A 21,044-nucleotide genomic window follows, 5' to 3' on the forward strand; every position below is an offset into this window, starting at 1 on the left:
GCTAAAACATGCCATTTACCATGGTAACATTGGGTCCTCCAAAACCTTTCCATCGAGTTAGAAAAGGGTTGCATTTTTGTTTTTACTATTTCTTTGGACACGCACCGTACTGACATTTTAGATGCTAGAGACCCAATAAACAATGTTTTACTTCACGCGCAGATCACATGTGAGATCATATTGCCTTACATTTAAATATACAGTATTACACAGTACATAAGTGTCTGTATTCCCTGTATTGTTGGGTGCAATATATTTGTGAAAATAAAAGGTAACTAAATTTTGATGAACAAGCCTTGCTTAGATAATTTATTAACACTTAAACTGGTCACCAAACATACAAACGTAGGTGCTCAAGTGCTCCAGTGGCGCAATCGGTCAGCGCGCGGTACTTATAAGACAGTATCTGTTAAGCTATGCCGAGGTTGTGAGTTCAAGCCTCACCTGGAGCATGTTTGCTTGCTTGTTTCTTCTTTTCTGAGGTCATTACTCATTGGTTATCGTTTGCAACCTGAATATTTAATATCATATTACCAAGAAAGCAACAACAACATAGAAATGACTGTGTTTATCACACATCAGCATTGGTTGACAAATCAGGATTGGTTCAACTGCATTGTAAACGCTCCATGAGTCGGTCAACAAAGTGCCAATGCAAAAGACTTTTTACCGTTGGTAAAAGAGTTGCAGCAATCCGTTTTACTGCAATACAGCATGAGGGCCCATATTTTTTGCTCTCATTAGTACCAGCACATTTCCTGCAGGAATTTGGAAAGCAAAAAACACAAAACAACTTCCCTTTTTCCAAGCATTTAAATGACTGATTACTGCGGAAAAAATCAGGCACACACGCAAGTCTCACTGAGCCCCAGTGGCCTAATGGATAAGGCACTGGCCTCCTAAGCCAGGGATTGTGGGTTCAAGTCCCATCTGGGGTGCAAGTTGGTTTGTTGCTTAATCTTCACCACTTGAGATTGTGTTTTTAAGCTTGTTGCGACTGGCCAAACTGTGTTACCAAAAGGCTTCATCCACCACGACATTCCTGTGGGTGCAGTAGCTAAAACATGCCATTTACCATGGTAACATTGGGTCCTCCAAAACCTTTCCATCGAGTTAGAAAAGGGTTGCATTTTTGTTTTTACTATTTCTTTGGACACGCACCGTACTGACATTTTAGATGCTAGAGACCCAATAAACAATGTTTTACTTCACGCGCAGATCACATGTGAGATCATATTGCCTTACATTTAAATATACAGTATTACACAGTACATAAGTGTCTGTATTCCCTGTATTGTTGGGTGCAATATATTTGTGAAAATAAAAGGTAACTAAATTTTGATGAACAAGCCTTGCTTAGATAATTTATTAACACTTAAACTGGTCACCAAACATACAAACATAGGTGCTCAAGTGCTCCAGTGGCGCAATCGGTCAGCGCGCGGTACTTATAAGACAGTATCTGTTAAGCTATGCCGAGGTTGTGAGTTCAAGCCTCACCTGGAGCATGTTTGCTTGCTTGTTTCTTCTTTTCTGAGGTCATTACTCATTGGTTATCGTTTGCAACCTGAATATTTAATATCATATTACCAAGAAAGCAACAACAACATAGAAATGACTGTGTTTATCACACATCAGCATTGGTTGACAAATCAGGATTGGTTCAACTGCATTGTAAACGCTCCATGAGTCGGTCAACAAAGTGCCAATGCAAAAGACTTTTTACCGTTGGTAAAAGAGTTGCAGCAATCCGTTTTACTGCAATACAGCATGAGGGCCCATATTTTTTGCTCTCATTAGTACCAGCACATTTCCTGCAGGAATTTGGAAAGCAAAAAACACAAAACAACTTCCCTTTTTCCAAGCATTTAAATGACTGATTACTGCGGAAAAAATCAGGCACACACGCAAGTCTCACTGAGCCCCAGTGGCCTAATGGATAAGGCACTGGCCTCCTAAGCCAGGGATTGTGGGTTCAAGTCCCATCTGGGGTGCAAGTTGGTTTGTTGCTTAATCTTCACCACTTGAGATTGTGTTTTTAAGCTTGTTGCGACTGGCCAAACTGTGTTACCAAAAGGCTTCATCCACCACGACATTCCTGTAGGTGCAGTAGCTAAAACATGCCATTTACCATGGTAACATTGGGTCCTCCAAAACCTTTCCATCGAGTTAGAAAAGGGTTGCATTTTTGATTTTACTATTTCTGGGGTGCAAGTTGGTTTGTTGCTTAATCTTCACCACTTGAGATTGTGTTTTTAAGCTTGTTGCGACTGGCCAAACTGTGTTACCAAAAGGCTTCATCCACCACGACATTCCTGTGGGTGCAGTAGCTAAAACATGCCATTTACCATGGTAACATTGGGTCCTCCAAAACCTTTCCATCGAGTTAGAAAAGGGTTGCATTTTTGTTTTTACTATTTCTTTGGACACGCACCGTACTGACATTTTAGATGCTAGAGACCCAATAAACAATGTTTTACTTCACGCGCAGATCACATGTGAGATCATATTGCCTTACATTTAAATATACAGTATTACACAGTACATAAGTGTCTGTATTCCCTGTATTGTTGAGTGCAATATATTTGTGAAAATAAAAGGTAACTAAATTTTGATGAACAAGCCTTGCTTAGATAATTTATTAACACTTACACTGGTCACCAAACATGTACTCTACCTCCTGTCCTCTTGATCCTATTCCCTCACAAATTGGTAGATCCCTATCTTCTGTGCTCATTTCACCTCTAACTCAAATCTGTTATCTCTCACTCTCTACTGGCATCTTTCCATCACTATACAAGCACGCAGTGATTACTCCTATTCTAAAAAAACAAAACTCAGACCCAAACTCTCTCTCAAATTACCGTCCCATCTCTCAGCTCCTTTGCCCCTCCAAGCTTCTAGAGAGACTTGCCTACACTCGCCTCACATGCTTTCTTTCCGCTAACAACCTGTTGGATCCTCTTTAGTCTGGCTTTCGTTCTCAACACTCCACAGAGACTGCGTTGACCAAGGTTGTCAATGATCTGATCACTTCTAAAACTGAACACCATTACTCTCTCCTAATTCTTCTGGATCTCTCGGCTGCATTTGACACCGTTGACCACTCTCTTCTCATACAAACGCTGCAATCCCACCCTCATTACATCCTCGCATTCCCGGTTACAGGACTTTTTTCGGGCTGCACCCACTCTATGGAATTCTCTCCCTCGCACAGTAAGACTCTCCTCTGATCTACAAACTTTCAAGCGTTCTCTGAAAACCTACCTCTTCAGACAAGCTTATAATATTCCTCAGCCATCCTCTTAACCTCGCTACCTTTTAGCCTGTTACACAATTTCACACAAGACAACTACCCCCTGACCAACATTGTTGTGTGACGGGATCATTTAGCTTATGAGTCACTTTTACCTTTGCAGTCTGGCTGGGCCAAAATGCAAATTGTAGACTTAACCTCATGTGTCAATCTCCCATTGTCCCATAGATTGTAAGCTTGCGAGTAGGGCCTTCTCACCTCTTTGTCTGTTTTACCCTGTTTGTTTATTAGTTTATTAGGTTTGTCCCCAATTGTAAAGCGCTACGGAATATGTTGGCGCTATATAAATAAATGATGATGATGATGATGGAGATGTTTCTAGTGCTTTTGAAGGCCTAGGCACACACACACACACACACACACACACACACACACCAGAAAGACAAATAAAAAACTGCCGGAGCTGTTACTTACTATCTCTACATTTGAGCGGAGCCAACATATATTCATATATATATATATATATATATATATATGTATATATATATACATACACATATATACAGTGCCTATAGAAAATCATCATACCCTGTCAAAATAATTTTCTTTTGTCACATTACATCATGGAAAATTATTTAAATTAAAACAAACTTTTTCCAGCTTTATTTATATATTTCACCTTATAACAGTCAACTATGAAAAAAAAGGCAACCGTTATGAAAATTAACAAAAATTAAAAACTAGAATAACAGGGTTGGAAAAGTGATCAGTGTCCTATTTAATGCTTTGTAGAGCCATCTTTTTCTATATTTACAGCCGTCAGTCTGTTTGGATATCTCTCTACCAGCTTTGTGTACATAGTGTGACCATGTGAGGAGAACAGGTACCATCTCCTGGGGTAGATGGCAGTGAACAGTAGCAATGAAGTCACAGGGTTTTCTCAGCCAGTTTTTTTAAACAGAAAAACAAAGCAAACTTCAAAAACAAACACCTTACCTTTCCGGCACTAACTAAACATTCAGGAAGACCCTCTGTCATGTGAAGGTCCTTATGTTCCACACACATAACAAACAGAGATAATTGCTCAACATTAGCAGAGTCTCTCAGGAGGCATCCAACCTCCCCCCGAGGTGTGAGAGAATGACTGAGCTGTCTAGCACAAAAAGTGGTCATATTTTAACCATAAAAAAAGTCAGTCTGACAATCTTTTAAATGAATTTGAAAGAAAAATTGTGAAGCTGTAGGAAAATGTTATAAGACAACATTAAAGGTAATATCAAAACTTTTCAAGAATGTTTCTATCTATCCTTACCACAAGAACATCATGTCTGTTATCAAGGTAATCTCCTCTATGGCCAATGTCACCAACTGATGCAAAGAATTTGCTCCACCAATCACACTCTTCTCCCTGGCAGAGTCAAAAACATTTCATGAGTTTTTTTCCAGAGTTCTCTTTACACCAGGGGCGCATTGGCCATAAGCCTTCCCGGGAATTTTCCCGGTCGCCCGTTACCCGCCTGTTGTAATTTATTTTTTCTAATTACATTTTTATGGGTTTTTTTTTATCTTTGTGCTCCTGCGGAATTGGGGTCAATCCACATCATCAGGGTCAGCCCAACACACAGACAGATTAGTGGGGGAGAGGGGGACAGTGAACCAGAGTCAGGTCTGGTTGGAAGGCAATAGATCTATTTATCAAATGTGAATACTATTAGTTTAATGTTGGGGCTCGAGGGAAGTCTATTTATTAAAAGTGGTTGCTATTGATTTAATGCTGTAGCTGGTTTGAGTTTTCTAACTTTCATGTACCCATTTTTTTCCAAATCAGGATCCCAATATTCCAGGATCCAGACAAGCAGCAACTAAAGACACCAGCAGCCACTGGTAGGAGAGAGCAGGACAGTCTGCCAACTGTATTTTCCTCTACACCATTATTAAATAAGAACAAATATGTATATTGTGATTACATTTTCTGTTACTAGTTTGCTACTGCTAAATTTAGTTGCTCATTTTGTCCTATTTTCTATGTATTAGTCAAAGTGTATTTGTGACGAAATGTAGCATATCTAATGACTGATTGTTATTTTCTCATGAATCAATGTATAACACTGTGAATATTTTATGTAACCTTTCAAAGTGTATTTTGTTAACTGACCTGAGTCTGACCTAGGCAAAGGTCAATGGTCTTGTTAAAGTAGTCAGGCCCAGAGACAGATAAATCTCTAAGTAGTTTGTGTATGCAGAGGAGTTAGACTTAGCCAAGGCGAACAAACGAGCAGAGGTGAGACTTCAAGGTCCTGTGAACATTCCGATCTCAGCTCACTTTGAAAGCCCTGTGACATTTGGGAGATCAATCTGTCTTTATTGACAGCTAAATTCTTATGGTGGGGGGTAAAGAGCCAACAAGAAATGGTTTAAAATCTTCTGTCTTAGACATCAGATTGTGCATTTCATGAAGGGTCTATCGAGACTAAAATGTCCCATCCTTTTCAATTGTGTTCCCTCACACACAGCCAGTCTACCTCGTAAGTAGTACTCTGATTTTATTTCCTGTTTTATTTTCTGAAACTCTATTTTACAACATATTGTATGTCTTTCTTATTCATTTTTGTAAATAAGCCTTGGAAACATTTTTCAGATTAAATAAATGTAATCTAGTGTATTGTCCATGATTCTTTGTGAACTTACAAAGCCCAGCGAGGCTCAAGCTACATGTGTATGTGATTTAAGTGTGAAACTTTAATCAGTGGTTTTGGAAAACGTAAGGACACAATAATAAATCCTTTGTGCTGGCAGAAAAGGTGTATTCATTGCTAAGTGACTAAGGTGATGCCAGTCACGGCCAGCTGTTCAGATTGCTGTATCTGGGAAAGACTGGGTGTTCGTGACAGTACTCATCACTCATACACAGAGGAGGCAGCCATTCTGTGGGTGAACCAATAATCATTCCTCCCAAGTGTCCCGATTTCAGCGGGACAGTCCTGATTTAGACATTGTAAAACTTTAACCCTATAGGCAATAGGGATATAACCAAATGCTAATTATCATTAAATCCTCAATCACAGAAGAATAAAGAATAACTAATTAAAATTAAATATATACGCTGTAAACAAAACCACCGTTTCTACACCTCAGAGGGGAATTACGCAGCTACTCAACAGAAGTTGTTGTGATTCAACTTCATAACAATTGAAAACAAAATGAAAAAAAGAGAGGAGCAAAAGAATATCCTCTCGAGTAAAATACCACCAGAAAACTATATTGAGATATATGTTTAAAATGTATTACTCAATACAATATCATTAAAAACATAAAACATATAAAATAAATTCACATGCCAATAAATAGGACCAGTTTGATTATGATAAGTTGCATTCAAAAAAGGATCACCTATAGTGCACTTACAGGAAAAAATTATATTCAATGTCAATAATTTCTGAACGAACTTCTGGATTAATATAACGTTATATAAAAATTGAAGGACCACTCACACTTGCTGCAGATCACAATCACTTGCAAATTCACTTAATTTGTGTGTCACTTTAACAGAAGGAATCACTGTCAATCCATCTGACTATTAGCGGTTTCTACATTCCACCCATTGGAACCGCAAAACGAGTCTTTTTATTCCACAGTCTAGTAAACATAAGCTAGTCCACAGTGATCTTACCCTCCTTTGGGCACAATGCAAAGCGGTACTCGCCTAGAGTGGTGATCAGGTCCTCCCAACGATTGAAATATTCAGCATATCACATCCAGTTAAAAAGATCACCTTAGGTCCTATTCATATTATTTGTCTGGGAATGCAGATCTCTGAGGAAACCACGCAATTACAGTGGAGAAACATTGCATTCCCTGCCAAATAATATGAATAGGACTTAAGGTGAACTTTTTTACTGGATGTGTGTCACGATTCAGGAAATGGGTCCTTCAGTTTGCACAGATTTGCACTACTCAAGTAAGGCGCAGAGTCTAACGGGGAGATGGTATTCACCAGGAACCGCCACAAGGCAGTTTGGCCTTTGCTGCGTCTATCACGCAGGTCACGGTCATTACTAGGAGTACAAGGAGACACCCGTTAGGAGAACATGCAAAGATGGTCAGCAAAGGCAGACAACACTAAGAGAAGAGTAGTGGCGATCGGCAGGTACCACTTTAGAGATGGTAGCAAGTACACTATGAAGTGATAGTTCTGCAGTAGACAGGTTACCACTGGAAAGGCAGTGAAGTACACAGTCAACTCTGCGGACAACAGGTTACCACTGGGATGGCGGCAAGTACACTGTGGAGTTTCAGTTCTGTAATCAGCAGGAGAAGAGGAGCCACGTCTAGCACCTAGATGGTGTCGGGGTACCGAGGCTTGGTGCCCCTACTATCAATCTCCGATAACCTGATTTCCTATGTGGTATTTTGCCGTCAACAGCAAAGTGGAGAAATGAAACACAAACAAGTTGTTGCAGTTTCAAAATCAGCTCTGAGGGTCCATGCAAGCTGATCCTTTATTATACATAGTGACCAGCATTAACTGGTTAACGACAAGGACATATAAGGAAATCTCTTTAGCTCAGCAAATATACATATAAGCCCACATCCTCTGTTCAGCATTACATGCTTTTCCTGCCAGCTGCTTCCTTCAGTCTGGCATCCTGCTGCTGTCTGTTTCATAGGAAGCATCTGTTTTTTTCTTCAAAGCGTAGTCCTGTATAGTTTTTTTTAAGGCATTTCACATATATTTGTACATCTTAATAACTATCAATTATTTTATACTCTCACAATGGTAACTAAAAGAACAGGCACCAAACATTCGTAGGAAGTGCCTTTTAAACTTTGGATACAGAAAAAGCAGACTTGCGCAGGAGATGCCCATATATAGAAAGATAGAACATGCATGCAATAATAAAAGAAAGAAACCCCAGTTTTCTTAATAAATCTTAAAAGATAACCACATTAATACTAATGGTCTCATGTATGGCTTTCCCAGAGACTAATAGGGACCTATAGATGAACAACGTCCAATGGATGCTTCCATACAATCAGAAAATCCAAGTGATTCCACAGGTTTAGATATATCTGTGACCAACAGTGAGGTCACTTGTTCCATATGTTGTTGTTGAAAATGGAAAATAAAGCTATGGTTTAGCAATATAAGTCACTTCATTCAATTGGCATTTCTTCCATACAGCGGGTAAAACGATGTATAGAATTAGGTTAAAATCCACAACAGCGGCTAGTGTTATTGATTAGCCAGTGATGAGATATAAAAAGCATTAGAAGCTTACCCGCCTCGAAATGGACTCAAATCACCTGTCTTACCGCACAAGCGGCTCTTGAATCCAGGCTGTATCTCTGTGTGGTGCGCACCACCAAATCCATCCGGACTAAGACTCAGATGGTCTGAAGAAAAGTTCCTCTTTGAGACAAAGTATTCATAGCCCCTCTGGAGACATAACTTTTAGCGGTCTTCACAATCAATGAGGCTAAAGTAATATAGATAAACAATGGATAAAGGTTAACTTGCGACGCGTTTCGTCTGACAAGGCAGACTTTATCAAGCAATGTCTTGATAAAGTCTGCCTATCTTTCTATATATGGGCATCTCCTGCGCAAGTCTGCTTTTTCTGTATCTCTTGTATGTTTATTAGAGGGTTTGCACTACCTCTATTGAGTTGCTGCATTTGATCTCCAGTTTCTATATGTTGTTTAATTACCAATAAGCGCCAGAGATTACAGACTATATTTTAAACTTTGGAGCCAAAACCCTTAGCCAATGGGAATGGAGCAGAGGGAATGAATAGATGGCGGCAAGCAGAACGAAGCGAGTGGTCGACGGGACCAGGTAAGAGCGCCGGGGATCAGGTGTGCAGCCCGATTGCCCAGCGTGTGACAATGTTATATGCTGAATATTTTAATCGCCACTCTAGGCGAGTACCGCTTTGTATTGTGCCCAAAGGAGGGTAAGATCACTGTGGACAACTTGTTTACTAGACTGTGGAATAAAATGACTCGGTTCAAATCCGCGGAATGTAGAAACCACTAATAGAACTACATGAGTCACATTGATTGACGGTGATTTCTTCTGTTAAAGTGACACACAGATTAAGTGGATTTCCAAGTGATTGTGGATCTGCAGCAAGTGTGAACGGTCCTTCAACTTTATATATTATTTTAATCCAGAAGTTCATTCAGAGATAACTGACATTAGATATAATTTTTTCCTACAAGTACACAATAGATGATCAATTTTTGAATGCAAATTATCATAATACAACTGGTCCTATTTATTGGCATGTGAATTTAATTTATTTTAAATATTTTATGCTTTTAATGATATTGTATTGTTTTAATAAATTTTAAACGTATATGTCAATATAGCTTTCTGGTGGTAGTTACTCTAGAGAGGCTATACTTGCGCTTCTCTCATTTTTTCATTCTGATTTAGACATGTTTCTCCTGTGGGTGGGAATGTTGAGAGAAGGGTGGTATATAATGGGCAGCCTAGCGGTTTACAGCACTAGGCAGCCCTTTGTGGGTATAGCCAACTTTGTACTAATCTTGCCTCCTTTTGTGTTGGTCCTGCCCACATCCAGAGTTTTCTCCAGGGCCGCTTTGAGTTGCCAATCCGACTCTGCTTTACATTGACAATTGGTGAAACATATTAAGCCCTATGCAAGTTAATGCAATGTTACACTGGGTGTATTCCTGATGTCTCATACTCGGTTATACATTCGGACACCCCAGCACCGAATGGGATGAAAACAATGTGAGGTGGTTCAGTTGGATCCTAGTCAGTTTTTAGGGCGGTCAGGGTCTTGGTCGGAACTCCCATTGGTGTACACTGGGCAGAACTTTTGACCTGGAGAGCCTGTTCTGAGTCTTCCGCTGGATGTATTTGGATGTAAATTTGACAGACTGGTAACATTTGATCCCAGAAAACATACTAAGGAGTTGAGGTCCTGGACAAATATCCCGTTGGTAACTGCTGGCCAGAACTTTGACCGGGAGAGCCTGTTCTGGGCCTTCCACTGGATGGATTTGGATAACATTCAATATAAAAACAAAAACAACACTGGGCAGCCACCTCATTAGTGTGTTGGAGAAGCTGCTAAACTGCTAATTATTTTTAAAATATTAACATTTACATCCAACTCATTGATAACTTAAAAACTTGAAGATTTAAACCCGGGCAACAGCAGGGATTTCATCTAGTGTTCAATAGTCAGCAATGCTTTGGAGAAATAGATCAAACAATGCATACTTAGATGGGAGTAGGGATCATTACAATACCTCAAGGATGCAGTATTCTAAAGGTGTATTACTATATTAAGATCTCGCAGTTGTGAGTCATTAACTGAGGCACCTCAGGGCCGTAACTAGGGCTGTACAATAGGGATGACTGCCCAGTGCGCAATGCTGAAGGGGGGAACAGTTTATAAATATTTTATGTTCAAATGGTTAAAATTGTTAACTCTAAAAATATTTTAAGTTACGATTCTATTTGTCATGCTCTCATTGCTGCACTAAGTCTTTACAGCTGCAGTTCCACCAGTGGCTACTACGGGGATCATGTTTCCTGGAAGCAGCTGAACTGCCTCAATCAGCTGTAAGCTGCATTGCTGATGACTAGCCTATAAATACTCACCCCTGGCAATTAGACTCGGATGGATCATTGTTTTGCAGTTCTTATTGAGCAGCTCTGGACCATAGCTATTGCTGGTTCCTGTATTGTCAGCACCTTGCTATTCCTGGCTTTTGACCTAGGCTATTCCTGACCATATTCCTGACTTTCTGGTACCCTAATCTATGACTAGTCTGATTATTCTGAATTTCTGGAATCCTGCCCCTTGCAAGTTTAAAGGACTCTGTTTATGTATACTCATTCTGGACTTTTGTTGACAGTCTTGCCTGGCACTTCAGCCATTGAGATTCTACCATGCTTGTTGTAACAATAGACATTAATTTAGTTCACCATAATCATTGTTTCAGTGTGATATACAAGAGAATCTTGACACTATTATTATTACAATATTACTATTGGCACATTGGTCCCAGCATGAATCAACACGCATTTCGCTGTAAGTCTTGTTGAATGACCCACAGATTATGAGGAAATAGCACAATAATGGAGGAAACATTGATTAATTATGCTCACATTCTGTATGCAGCATACTGTATGTAGATTTTATGAATGATCACTTATTTACACCGTAAAATTGACACAAATGGATAAATCTGAGATGGAAAATATCTTAGGGATACAAGTTTACAGAAAGATGAGTAGCAGCGGACAATTTAGACAAATTGGAGAAAAGAAGAATGAAAGGTAGTATAAAGAATTCTGTGTTTACAGAAAGGATGGTAGATCTAAAGGAATAGTCTCCTGGCATTTGTACTGGGGTTAAATAGAGTAAAAGAATTAAAACATGTATGGAACAAAGATATAGGTATTGTTAAGACTTCAATCTAGAAAATCAGCATATAAATAAACATCAAACAATAACAAAACCAAAAAACAGACTAAAAAAAAAATTACAGGACTAGATAGACTGGCAGGTTGTTGATGCCTTAATACAAGAAAGAGGAAAGAGGGAATAGTACTGAAAGGAGCACTCTTTTATACAGATAATTGGATTATTATCATTTTTGTACGTTAAAATGAACAACCTTTATTAGTAAATTTAAAATTAATAAGCGAAATATTAAAATACGAGGTTTGGTGCAAATTAATCTAAATATTACATCAGTTAAAAGGTAGAGAACTACCACGTTGGCCTGATGCTATGTGTAATCCCTCTTATTACTAATAGAGTGTAGTCATGAAATATAGTCACTAGGATTGATTATAAAAAGGGCTGTGGTAAACCTATTAATTAAATCCACCAGGAGGCAGGCTTGAGTCCGCCTACTGAATAGAATTAGCTAGTCCACATATATCATTGTTACCACTCTCTAATCGTTATCACTGTTATAAGAAATGAGATACTGGTAAATCTAATGACTCGTGAGTCTGAAACGTGTTCCCTGTCAGGGTATCACCAATCACTGATCATAGGGATAAAGCTGGTATACTATAGGTATAGTCTCTGAAGGTCCACTGATTATTATGCTCACCAGTTAATAGACCCCCTTAGTTCTTGACTAACTATATAGAGTGTTATGATTCACCCTGATTGATTCTGTCTGCTTTATCATAGCGTTGGAATACCTATCTCAATACATCGTATACTAGTGTCAGTGAATCGTGGACTGCTAAACCCTAGATCTCATTTCATGGATGTGAGAGAATACAATAATATATATCACCGCTGCTATTAGTTATTAAATAATGAGGACATAGCAAACAGGCTCAGCGTGAACGCCGACGCGCGTTTCGCTTATGAGCTTTAACGAGGCAACCAGACTGACGGTTTCAATAGGCTTTATAAAGGGAAAAGCCCGCCTACATTATGACGCTCGTGTATCAGCTTAGACTGGGAACTATGCATTCCCCGATATTTGCATGCGTTGATAGGTTATTGAACATCACATGACTCCGTCATGTGTTCAATGATGTGGTTTGTTGATAATATTGTTTCAAAAGGGTAGGCCTGTCATAAATCGAGCAGTGTAATTGGTCCCCTGCTGCATCGATGGTAACAGAATTTTAGTGGTGTTCTGACATATTTTCATGGTAAGTATATATATTTCACCTCACCAACAATATATAGAAAATAAATGCGCAGTAGTAAATAGGATGGGCTTAATCATTCGTTAGTGCGCCACCTTCATATTGTTTCATTGAAAATATAATTATTAATTCTGCGTTTACCTATTAATTAAGATGACCTGATAATATTGTATTGAAAATATAGGATTTCTGAGCGCTATTGAAACATCAGGTGTATATAATGGATGATATAGATCATAGCTCCCTTCTACAAATTTCACATGTTTTAACATATTTTATGGTAAAAATATATACCTTCCACCGCGGTAACCTTATATGAAAAGTAAATGCATATTAATAACTGGAGGAATATTTGTCATTCAATAGTATGCCATTTTCATGTCATTTCAATAGGAATGTAATTAATAATTCTACGTTCACCCAATAATTATTAAGATGATTTAGTGGTATTATAAATGTAGAAATTCTGACCAATATTATGCATCAGATGTATAAAATATTTACTATGGATCATGACTCCCTCAAAATAATTAGGGTAAATTGCATAATATATTGTGGCAGTATCTGGTTGTGTATTCAATATATACAACTATATTCATTAATATGTACCTGAGCCCCTATTATTAATGATCTTCGTTAGTATTAGACAACATTAATATTGGTTTTCAAAAGTTTTTATATAACATGTATTGGCCTAAGACTAGGTGCTGACTCTTAATATCATTATGTAGTGTCTATTAGTGAGTCTGTGAATCATCATTATACTGTAAGTCGTGTATTTGGATTATAGTTTACTGATTATAAATGGAAATCATCTGTTATTCAGGTAACTTGATCCTAATTATTTTCTAGTGATGATGTAACAACAGTGATGGTAATGTAAGTGACTATAACTTTATTGAATAACTAAGACGTGATGTGATATTGATCTGATCATCCCATAGTACTAACACGTCATCTATATACCGTAACCACAGGCTTATGTGGTTCGTATATTTTTCATGTTGAGAGTTGAATACATATTCCCTCTCCCACCATCCTAGGAAGAGGTTGGCGTACGTGGGGGCGCATGCCGTCCCCATAGCTGTCCCGCGTATTTGTAGGAAGAATTTATCTTCGAATATAAAGTAATTTTTGGTCAAAATGAATTGTAATAGTTGTATGAGGAAATAATTGATGCTACTCTGTTTTTCCATATTGAGAAAGTATCGTACAGCATTAATGCCTTGATGATGAGGTATGTTGCTATATAGAGATTCCACATCCAGGGATGCCAACTTCGTAGAGTTGTTAACTGACACATTGTTTAATTTAACTAGGACGTCCAGAGTATCTTTTACGTATGAGTCTAAACTCATTACATGTTTGCGTAGCTGAAGATCTAAGTATCTGCTCGCCTTCTCAGTAAGACATCCTACCCCCGATACTATGGGTCTTCCCGGGGGGTTGGACTCATTTTTATGTACTTTGGGGATCAAATATATTGTGGCTATTTTGGGGTTGTGTACCTCAAGATATTCGTAGTCACCTTTAATTATTATTCCCCCATTGTATGCTTCAAAAATGAGTTTTTTATATATTGCTAAGTAATTGGCTGTAGGGTTAAAGATAATGCGTTTATAACAGTTTACGTCATTCAGTTGTTTGTGCATTTCTATCAGATATAATTCCCTAGGCCATAACACAATATTGCCCCCTTTATCTGAGTGTTTGATGATGGTGTCCTCCCAAGTTTGTATCTCTTTTAATGCTTTCCTCTTTGTTGTAGACATATTATTTCCTCTTACTTTTCTTTGAAAAGATTTGTGATATAATTTATCCAGCTCTTTGGAAACTAAGTCCCTATAGACTTTAATTTGGGGACATATAGTTGTATCCGGCCAAAATGTTGATTTCTTTTTGAATTTAGGGCGCGTATCCTCTATACTTAGGGATTGATCGTCTGTATCTAATTCTTCCAGTATTTGCAGTGCATTCTGTTCTGCTACAGTATCAAATAAACTTGTCATTGTTGTATCAGGTTCATGGGATTCATAAGAAGAAGCGATGTTGGATTTATTTGAATAAAACTTTTTGAGTAATAATTTTCTCGAGAAGAGCATTAAGTCCTTCTCCCAAGTAAATCTGTCAAATTTTTGGGAAGGGGAGAAAGAAAGACCTTTACTTAGAAGTTGAATGTGAGTTGTACTTAGCTCTCGGTCTGTCAAATTAATAATTCTTAATTGATCTTCTAGAGTTTGGTTCTTTGGTAATTCCTCCGTGGTGGATAGGGAACATCCTGTTCCTCCATATTTTTCCTTTTTCTTTCTGTATTTCTCCCCCCCCCCTGCGTATCTGTCTGTTCTTGACTTGTTTCCACCCTCCCGATATTTTGGGCGTTGTTCTAAAAAATCCCTTCTATAGTGGGAATCTTCTCTTGATGACATAGATGGGTCAGTTGTTTCTCCCTCTGAGGAGTCAATTTCAGACATACTTGTAAAGGAGACAGATTTATTTGATGGTTTTCTTTGATTAAAAACAGTATTATTGAGATAATCATTACGATCTCTCGTGAATTTGGTGCGTTTTTTATCCACCACTGTTTTCTCAAATTGGTCCAACTCCTTCTTAAATTTCTCATACGCCTTTTGAAAGGTGTCCAAATTCTCAAATTGTTTGAGTTTGTCACCCAATGTGTTGATCTCTTTTGTGTATTGTTCCAACATTAGACTATCATGTTTTATTAGAATTTGGATCAAATCATGAGAACATTTTGTTAACACTGTTTCCCATTCCCTTTTAAGGTCATCATTAAATAATTCAAAGGCTGGGTACAATTTGGGTCTTAGTCCCCTAGGGACCATGCTTTGTTTTGTATATGTATTAAACATTGTTTTATTCCAAACTGTTTTGGTTTGTTTAAACATGATATTTTTTAAGGTAGAAAGATCTTGTACCCAGTCCTCATTTTTGTTGTCCCTTACACTAGAGCCAAATAACAACTCCATATCTTCGTTAGCTTTCCATTTCTCTTGTCGTGTAACTAAATCGTTACTTATACTGAAAACCGCCATCTTAAGTCACTATTGTTAATAATTGTATTCTATAGACGTAATGTCGTAATATTGATTATCTGAAAAACCTGTGCAGGGATAACAATACTAGCAACTGGTTGATGTGAGTGAGAGAACCATATGCAAAACCACTTTGTGTTTATGGCATACCAAGTATGGACACTTGGGAAATAGCAAATGCAAATTATTTTGTGCTGAAAAAACACATAGGGCAAAAACCTGTAACTTAAGAGCTTAAAGCAGATCTTTTTCTATGCTCCCAAGAAAAGAAAAATGCAAAGGGAAATCTGAAAAACCTTGCAACTTTGTTCCTAACTCCAGGCTAAGTAGGAGTTGAATAAGGAAAGTTCCAAGATCGATTAGAACTGACTACCAGGAATGTCTGGGCAAAATCATGGTTGACATCCACAACCCTTCTTATCCAACCTTATGCATGAGTTGTGGAATCAGTGGAGTCGAGGGGGGGCAGGTAGAGAAATCGGAACGGCTATAGAAAAACAGCACGTGGGGACTTGGTGCCGAAAAACACAGATTGGGGAAATGTGTTCTGTGACATAACAAATCAAGTTTCTCTGTTTGGCAGTCATATGGGCAAGTCTGGGTTTGGCAGATGCTGGGAGAACGTTACCTGCCTGACTGCATCATGCCAACTGTGAAGCTTGGTGGAGGAGGGATAATGGTATGGGGCTGTTTTTGGAGATTGCGTGCCAGGTCTTCTCGTCCAACATCAGTGCCCAAACACTAGATAAAGTGGGGAAAGCTCTAAATAACCTTGAGAAAGTTTTTGCCAGACATCCTGAATTCTATACAAATCTTTATGCAACCATGGTAGATAAGACAGCCTTCCAGAACGATTTTTTCAAGAGGTGCCTCTGTCTTCCCCAAAAGGTATTCAGTAGGTACTAAAAGCATTAGTATTGGGGCTTTTGAGGTGGTGGCAGGTTTTGGTTCCCAGGCAGTTGACTCTATATAATGCTGTGTTTGAAACTGGCTCTATGACCTATGACTGAAGCCTGTCACTCCCAGGACTGCTAGTTCCTCTAGTTTGGGACATGGGTTTCTCTCGCTCCTGCCGGCGCCTCTCCTGAGCCGCGGCCGTCCGCCATCTTGACTAAGATTGCGCATGTGCAGAAACCTTGAACTGTTAATACCTCGCCTCTAGTCTCATTGGTTAATTAATCACCTCTCAGTACTTAAGGCACCTGTTGCCCTATTACCTTTGCCTGTTCTTGGTTCTCATTCCTTGAGACTCTGAGGTGTTTCCTGGTTCTGCTCGTGTTATCCGTTTGCTCTGGACAAGTCTCCTCTCCACATCGGTAGTAGAACTTACCCGCTGCAGACTACTCTCGCTACCTCCGTTACCTGCCTGCTTCTGGACAAGTCTCCTCTCCACATCGGTAGTAGAACTTACCCGCTGCAGACTACTCTTGCTACCTCCGTTACCTGCCTGCTTCTGGACAAGTCTCCTCTCCACATCGGTAGTAGAACTTACCCGCTGCAGACTACTCTTGCTACTCCGTTCCACGCCTGCACCTGGTCAAGTCTTCTCTTCACATCAGTGGTACAACTTGCCTATTGCAGACCACTCACGTTACTCCGTTCCACGCCTGCACCTGGACAATTGCAGACCACTCACGCTATTCCGTTACACATCTGTGCTGGACAAGTCTTCTCTACATATCCGTGGTGAAACTTACCAGCTGTAGACCATTCATGTTTCCTTGTGATATAGCTACTACTCTGTACGGTACCTATTAGCTGGACTAAAGTCTACAAGTGTCTCTGTATTGTAGCTGCAAGTCGCTGACTCTTCTACTATATTGTTGATTGGTCTTTGCCTAACGTCATCCAGTTATCAAGTACTGGCCTGCTATATACTACCTTCGTGCTAAGGCACTTGGACTCTTTCCTCATTTTATCCCGTTTACTAAACTGCTGTACCATCACAGTTCCACGGTGCCAAGACTCAGCATTTATACTATTGACATTCCTTTCCTCTATTCTACTGTATGGTTCCACTGATTCACCACACTACCCAGAGGTCCGCACCTCTGGTAAGTGTAGCTACACCTGGTGAATTCTGGGTAAAATTCCTAGTGCCCGTGACAGTTAGAACAGGCTATGACAGACCCAGGATCGGAACCAACAGCTAAGGATATGCTGCAGTACCTGGTTACTCGGGTTGAACAACAAGATGCTCGTCAGCAACAATTATTTCAATGTTTGCTGTCTCTAGTCTCTCAGGGAGATCATGTGCAAAATGAATCTTCTACTAATAATCTCCCGGAGTCTTCTTATCTCCCAGTGCCATCCCAGGTGTCTGTTGCTTCTACTCTACACCTGCCTACTCCCTCAAAATTGTCAGACGCTGTCCCTGCTGATCCCCTGTCAGACGGGGAACAGACGTCTGACATTCCTGTCGGCGGTCCGGGAGTCCACTTCCGGGTTCTTCGGGCGCATGCGCCCTGTCCTCCGTCCCGTTGCTAGGCAACGGGACGCCGCTGCTCCCACGAGTACCGCCTCCTCCAGCCCGCCAATCAGGTCACCCTGGCCTCTATTTAAACCTGTCTCTGGCGCCATTAGGGTGCCAGAGTAACAGGTTCACTACCTTGTGTTCCTGGCTTCCGTGCTCCAGTATCTCCTGAGAGTTCTGCTGTTCCTGATTACCTGTTGTGACCCCGGCTAGACGACCATCCCATTATCTGTGTGACCCATATTGTTCTGTGACCTCGGCTTGGCGACAATTCCTTTGGATTTCCCTTGGTACCTGATATTCCTGATTGCTGTGACCCGGACCGTCTGACCCTTCTACACTACACCGGTGACTGACTGATAGGACTGCGACCTGCGTGCCCTGTGCAGCGAAGTTCAAACCCCCTTGCGGGGGTCCCTGGTGAACACCAGGGTTACGTTCGACTCCGCACCTATTAGGTCAGTAGTGCTAATACCGGTTAGTGTTTTGCTCTACTTCAAGCATCCATAGGCCTACGGCCTGACAGTTTACTCTGGCCATGACTGACGGTACCGGAGAACCCTCAGCCCGAGACCTCCTCATCCATTTAGGACTGCGGGTAGAACAGCAAGAGTCCAACCAAGCGCAACTCCTACAATGTATACAAGGGGTAATTTCCTGCCTGGATTCCTTGAGCATCCCTCAGGCAGCTGCTCCTGCTCCTGTTTCTGCTCCTGCCTCTCCTAGCGGAGTTGTCGCTACTTCCAGGACTCTACGGATTCCCACTCCGGAGAAGTATGACAGTAATCCCAAGGGATGCCGCGGATTTCTTAATCAGTGCTCCATCCAATTTGAATTGACACCGGAGAATTTCTCGTCCGAGCTAAAGTAGCTTATATTATTTCCCTCCTTACGGGACAAGCACTGGCCTGGGCCTCCCCACTTTGGGAGTGGAGAGATGGATCACTCCTCCATTCGGACACCTTTATCGAGAACTTTCGAAAGGTATTTGATGAGCCCGGCCGCGTGTCCTCGGCTGCATCTAGTCTGCTAGCTCTTCGTCAAGGCTCCCTTACAGCGGGTCAATACGCTGTTCAGTTCCGCACCTTAGCCTCAGAATTAGGATGGAATGATGAGGCCCTAACGGCTACCTATTGGCAAGGCTTGTCTGATCCTATCAAGGACGCTCTTGCCTCCCAAGACCTTCCTTCCAAGCTTGACGACCTGGTCTCTCTTAGTATCAAAGTAGACATTCGTCATCAAGAGCGCTCTACGGAGAGGAACCAGGGTCGCCATTCTGTTCGCTTGGCTCCCCGCTTTCAATCTCCAGTTCTTCCAGCCGAAGAGCCGATGCAAATCGGACGCTCTCGCTTGTCTCGGGATGAAATGGAGCGTCGGATTAAGAACCGTTTGTGTCTATATTGCGGAGAATCTGGCCATCTTTTGTCTTCTTGTCCAAAGAAGCCGGGAAACTCCACCGCCTAGGCAACACAAGGGAGGTTGTCCTAGGATAAAGTCTCCATTCTCCCTGTCCTCCTAAAGATACCAACTTTCTGATGCCAGTCACCCTCAAGCTTTCGGATGCTTCTCTGGATTGTTCTGCATTTGTGGATTCTGGATCCGCAGGGAACTTCATCTCCGCTACTCTGGTGTCCAAACTTCGCATACCCTGCTCTCCATTGCCGCAACCATTGGTCCTTACTGCAGTTGACGGTAACCGTGTCAGCAACAGTTCCATCACCTACATCACCGCTCCAGCAGTCTTTCAAGATTTTGTCAACGAGATCTTCAGGGATCTTCTGCATCAGTTCGTGATTGTCAACCTGGACAATATTTTAATATTCTCATCTGATATATCCTCTCATCGCCTTCATGTTAAGACTGTTCTCTCTCGCCTCAGAAGATATTCGTTATATTGTAAACTGGAGAAATGTCTTTTTGAATGTTCCCAAGTCCCTTTTCTGGGTTATATAGTTTCCGGCACCGGTCTTCAAATGGATCCCAAAAAAGTAGAGGCCATTATCAACTGGCCACTACCCACTGGCCTCAAAGCTACACAGCGATTCATCGGGTTTGCCAACTATTACCGTCAGTTCATTAAAGGATTTTCGTCCATCATCTGCCCCATCACAGCTTTAACCCGCAAAGGTGCCTGCTGCAAACCATGGCCTACCGAAGCTATACTGGCCTTTAAAACTCTTAAGGAGGCATTCCTTTCGGCTCCTATACTCAAACAGCCAGACCAGGGGAGACCGTTTTTTCTTGAGGTTGACGCTTCATCGGTAGGAATTGGAGCTGTACTGTTCCAGAGATCTTCTTTGGGCATCTTGGAGACCTGTGGATTTTTGTCTAAGAAATTTTCCGGTGGTGAATTAAATTATGGAATCGGTGACAAGGAATTATTGGCCATCAAGATTGCACTTGAGGAGTGGTGCCACCTGCTTGAGGGTGCCTTACATCCTGTCACCGTGATGACAGACCACAAGAATCTTACTTACCTCCAGGAGGCACAATGTCTTAACCCCCGTCAGGCTCGCTGGTCTCTCTTCTTTTCCAGGTTTAAACTTATCCTTACTTTTCATCCCGGTTCCAAAAACTCTAAAGCCGATGCACTATCCA

The 21,044-nt window shown here is 40.6% G+C and overlaps 1 protein-coding gene and 4 non-coding genes across 9 annotated transcripts in view; 4 read left to right on the forward strand and 1 right to left on the reverse strand.

The window, feature by feature from the left end:
* Window positions 1-21,044, reverse strand: part of FER1L5 (fer-1 like family member 5) — a 676,118-nt gene that overhangs the window by 384,379 nt on the left and 270,695 nt on the right. For all 5 annotated transcript variants that reach the window (XM_075207347.1, XM_075207349.1, XM_075207348.1 and 2 more), the window contains one exon: window positions 4,569-4,664. In XM_075207347.1, the coding sequence (XP_075063448.1) occupies window positions 4,569-4,664 (96 nt within the window). The remainder of the gene's footprint in view (window positions 1-4,568; window positions 4,665-21,044) is intronic.
* TRNAI-UAU (transfer RNA isoleucine (anticodon UAU)) lies at window positions 360-452 on the forward strand. Its single transcript is given in 2 exon segments — window positions 360-397; window positions 417-452. It is a non-coding gene; the product is annotated as a tRNA-Ile (tRNA).
* Window positions 866-938, forward strand: TRNAR-CCU (transfer RNA arginine (anticodon CCU)). Its single transcript has one exon. It is a non-coding gene; the product is annotated as a tRNA-Arg (tRNA).
* On the forward strand, window positions 1,416-1,508 carry TRNAI-UAU (transfer RNA isoleucine (anticodon UAU)). The gene is given in 2 exon segments: window positions 1,416-1,453; window positions 1,473-1,508. It is a non-coding gene; the product is annotated as a tRNA-Ile (tRNA).
* On the forward strand, window positions 1,922-1,994 carry TRNAR-CCU (transfer RNA arginine (anticodon CCU)). Its single transcript has one exon. It is a non-coding gene; the product is annotated as a tRNA-Arg (tRNA).

This window comes from Mixophyes fleayi, chromosome 4 (genome assembly GCF_038048845.1).
Source record: "Mixophyes fleayi isolate aMixFle1 chromosome 4, aMixFle1.hap1, whole genome shotgun sequence".
Taxonomy (NCBI): domain Eukaryota; kingdom Metazoa; phylum Chordata; class Amphibia; order Anura; family Limnodynastidae; genus Mixophyes; species Mixophyes fleayi.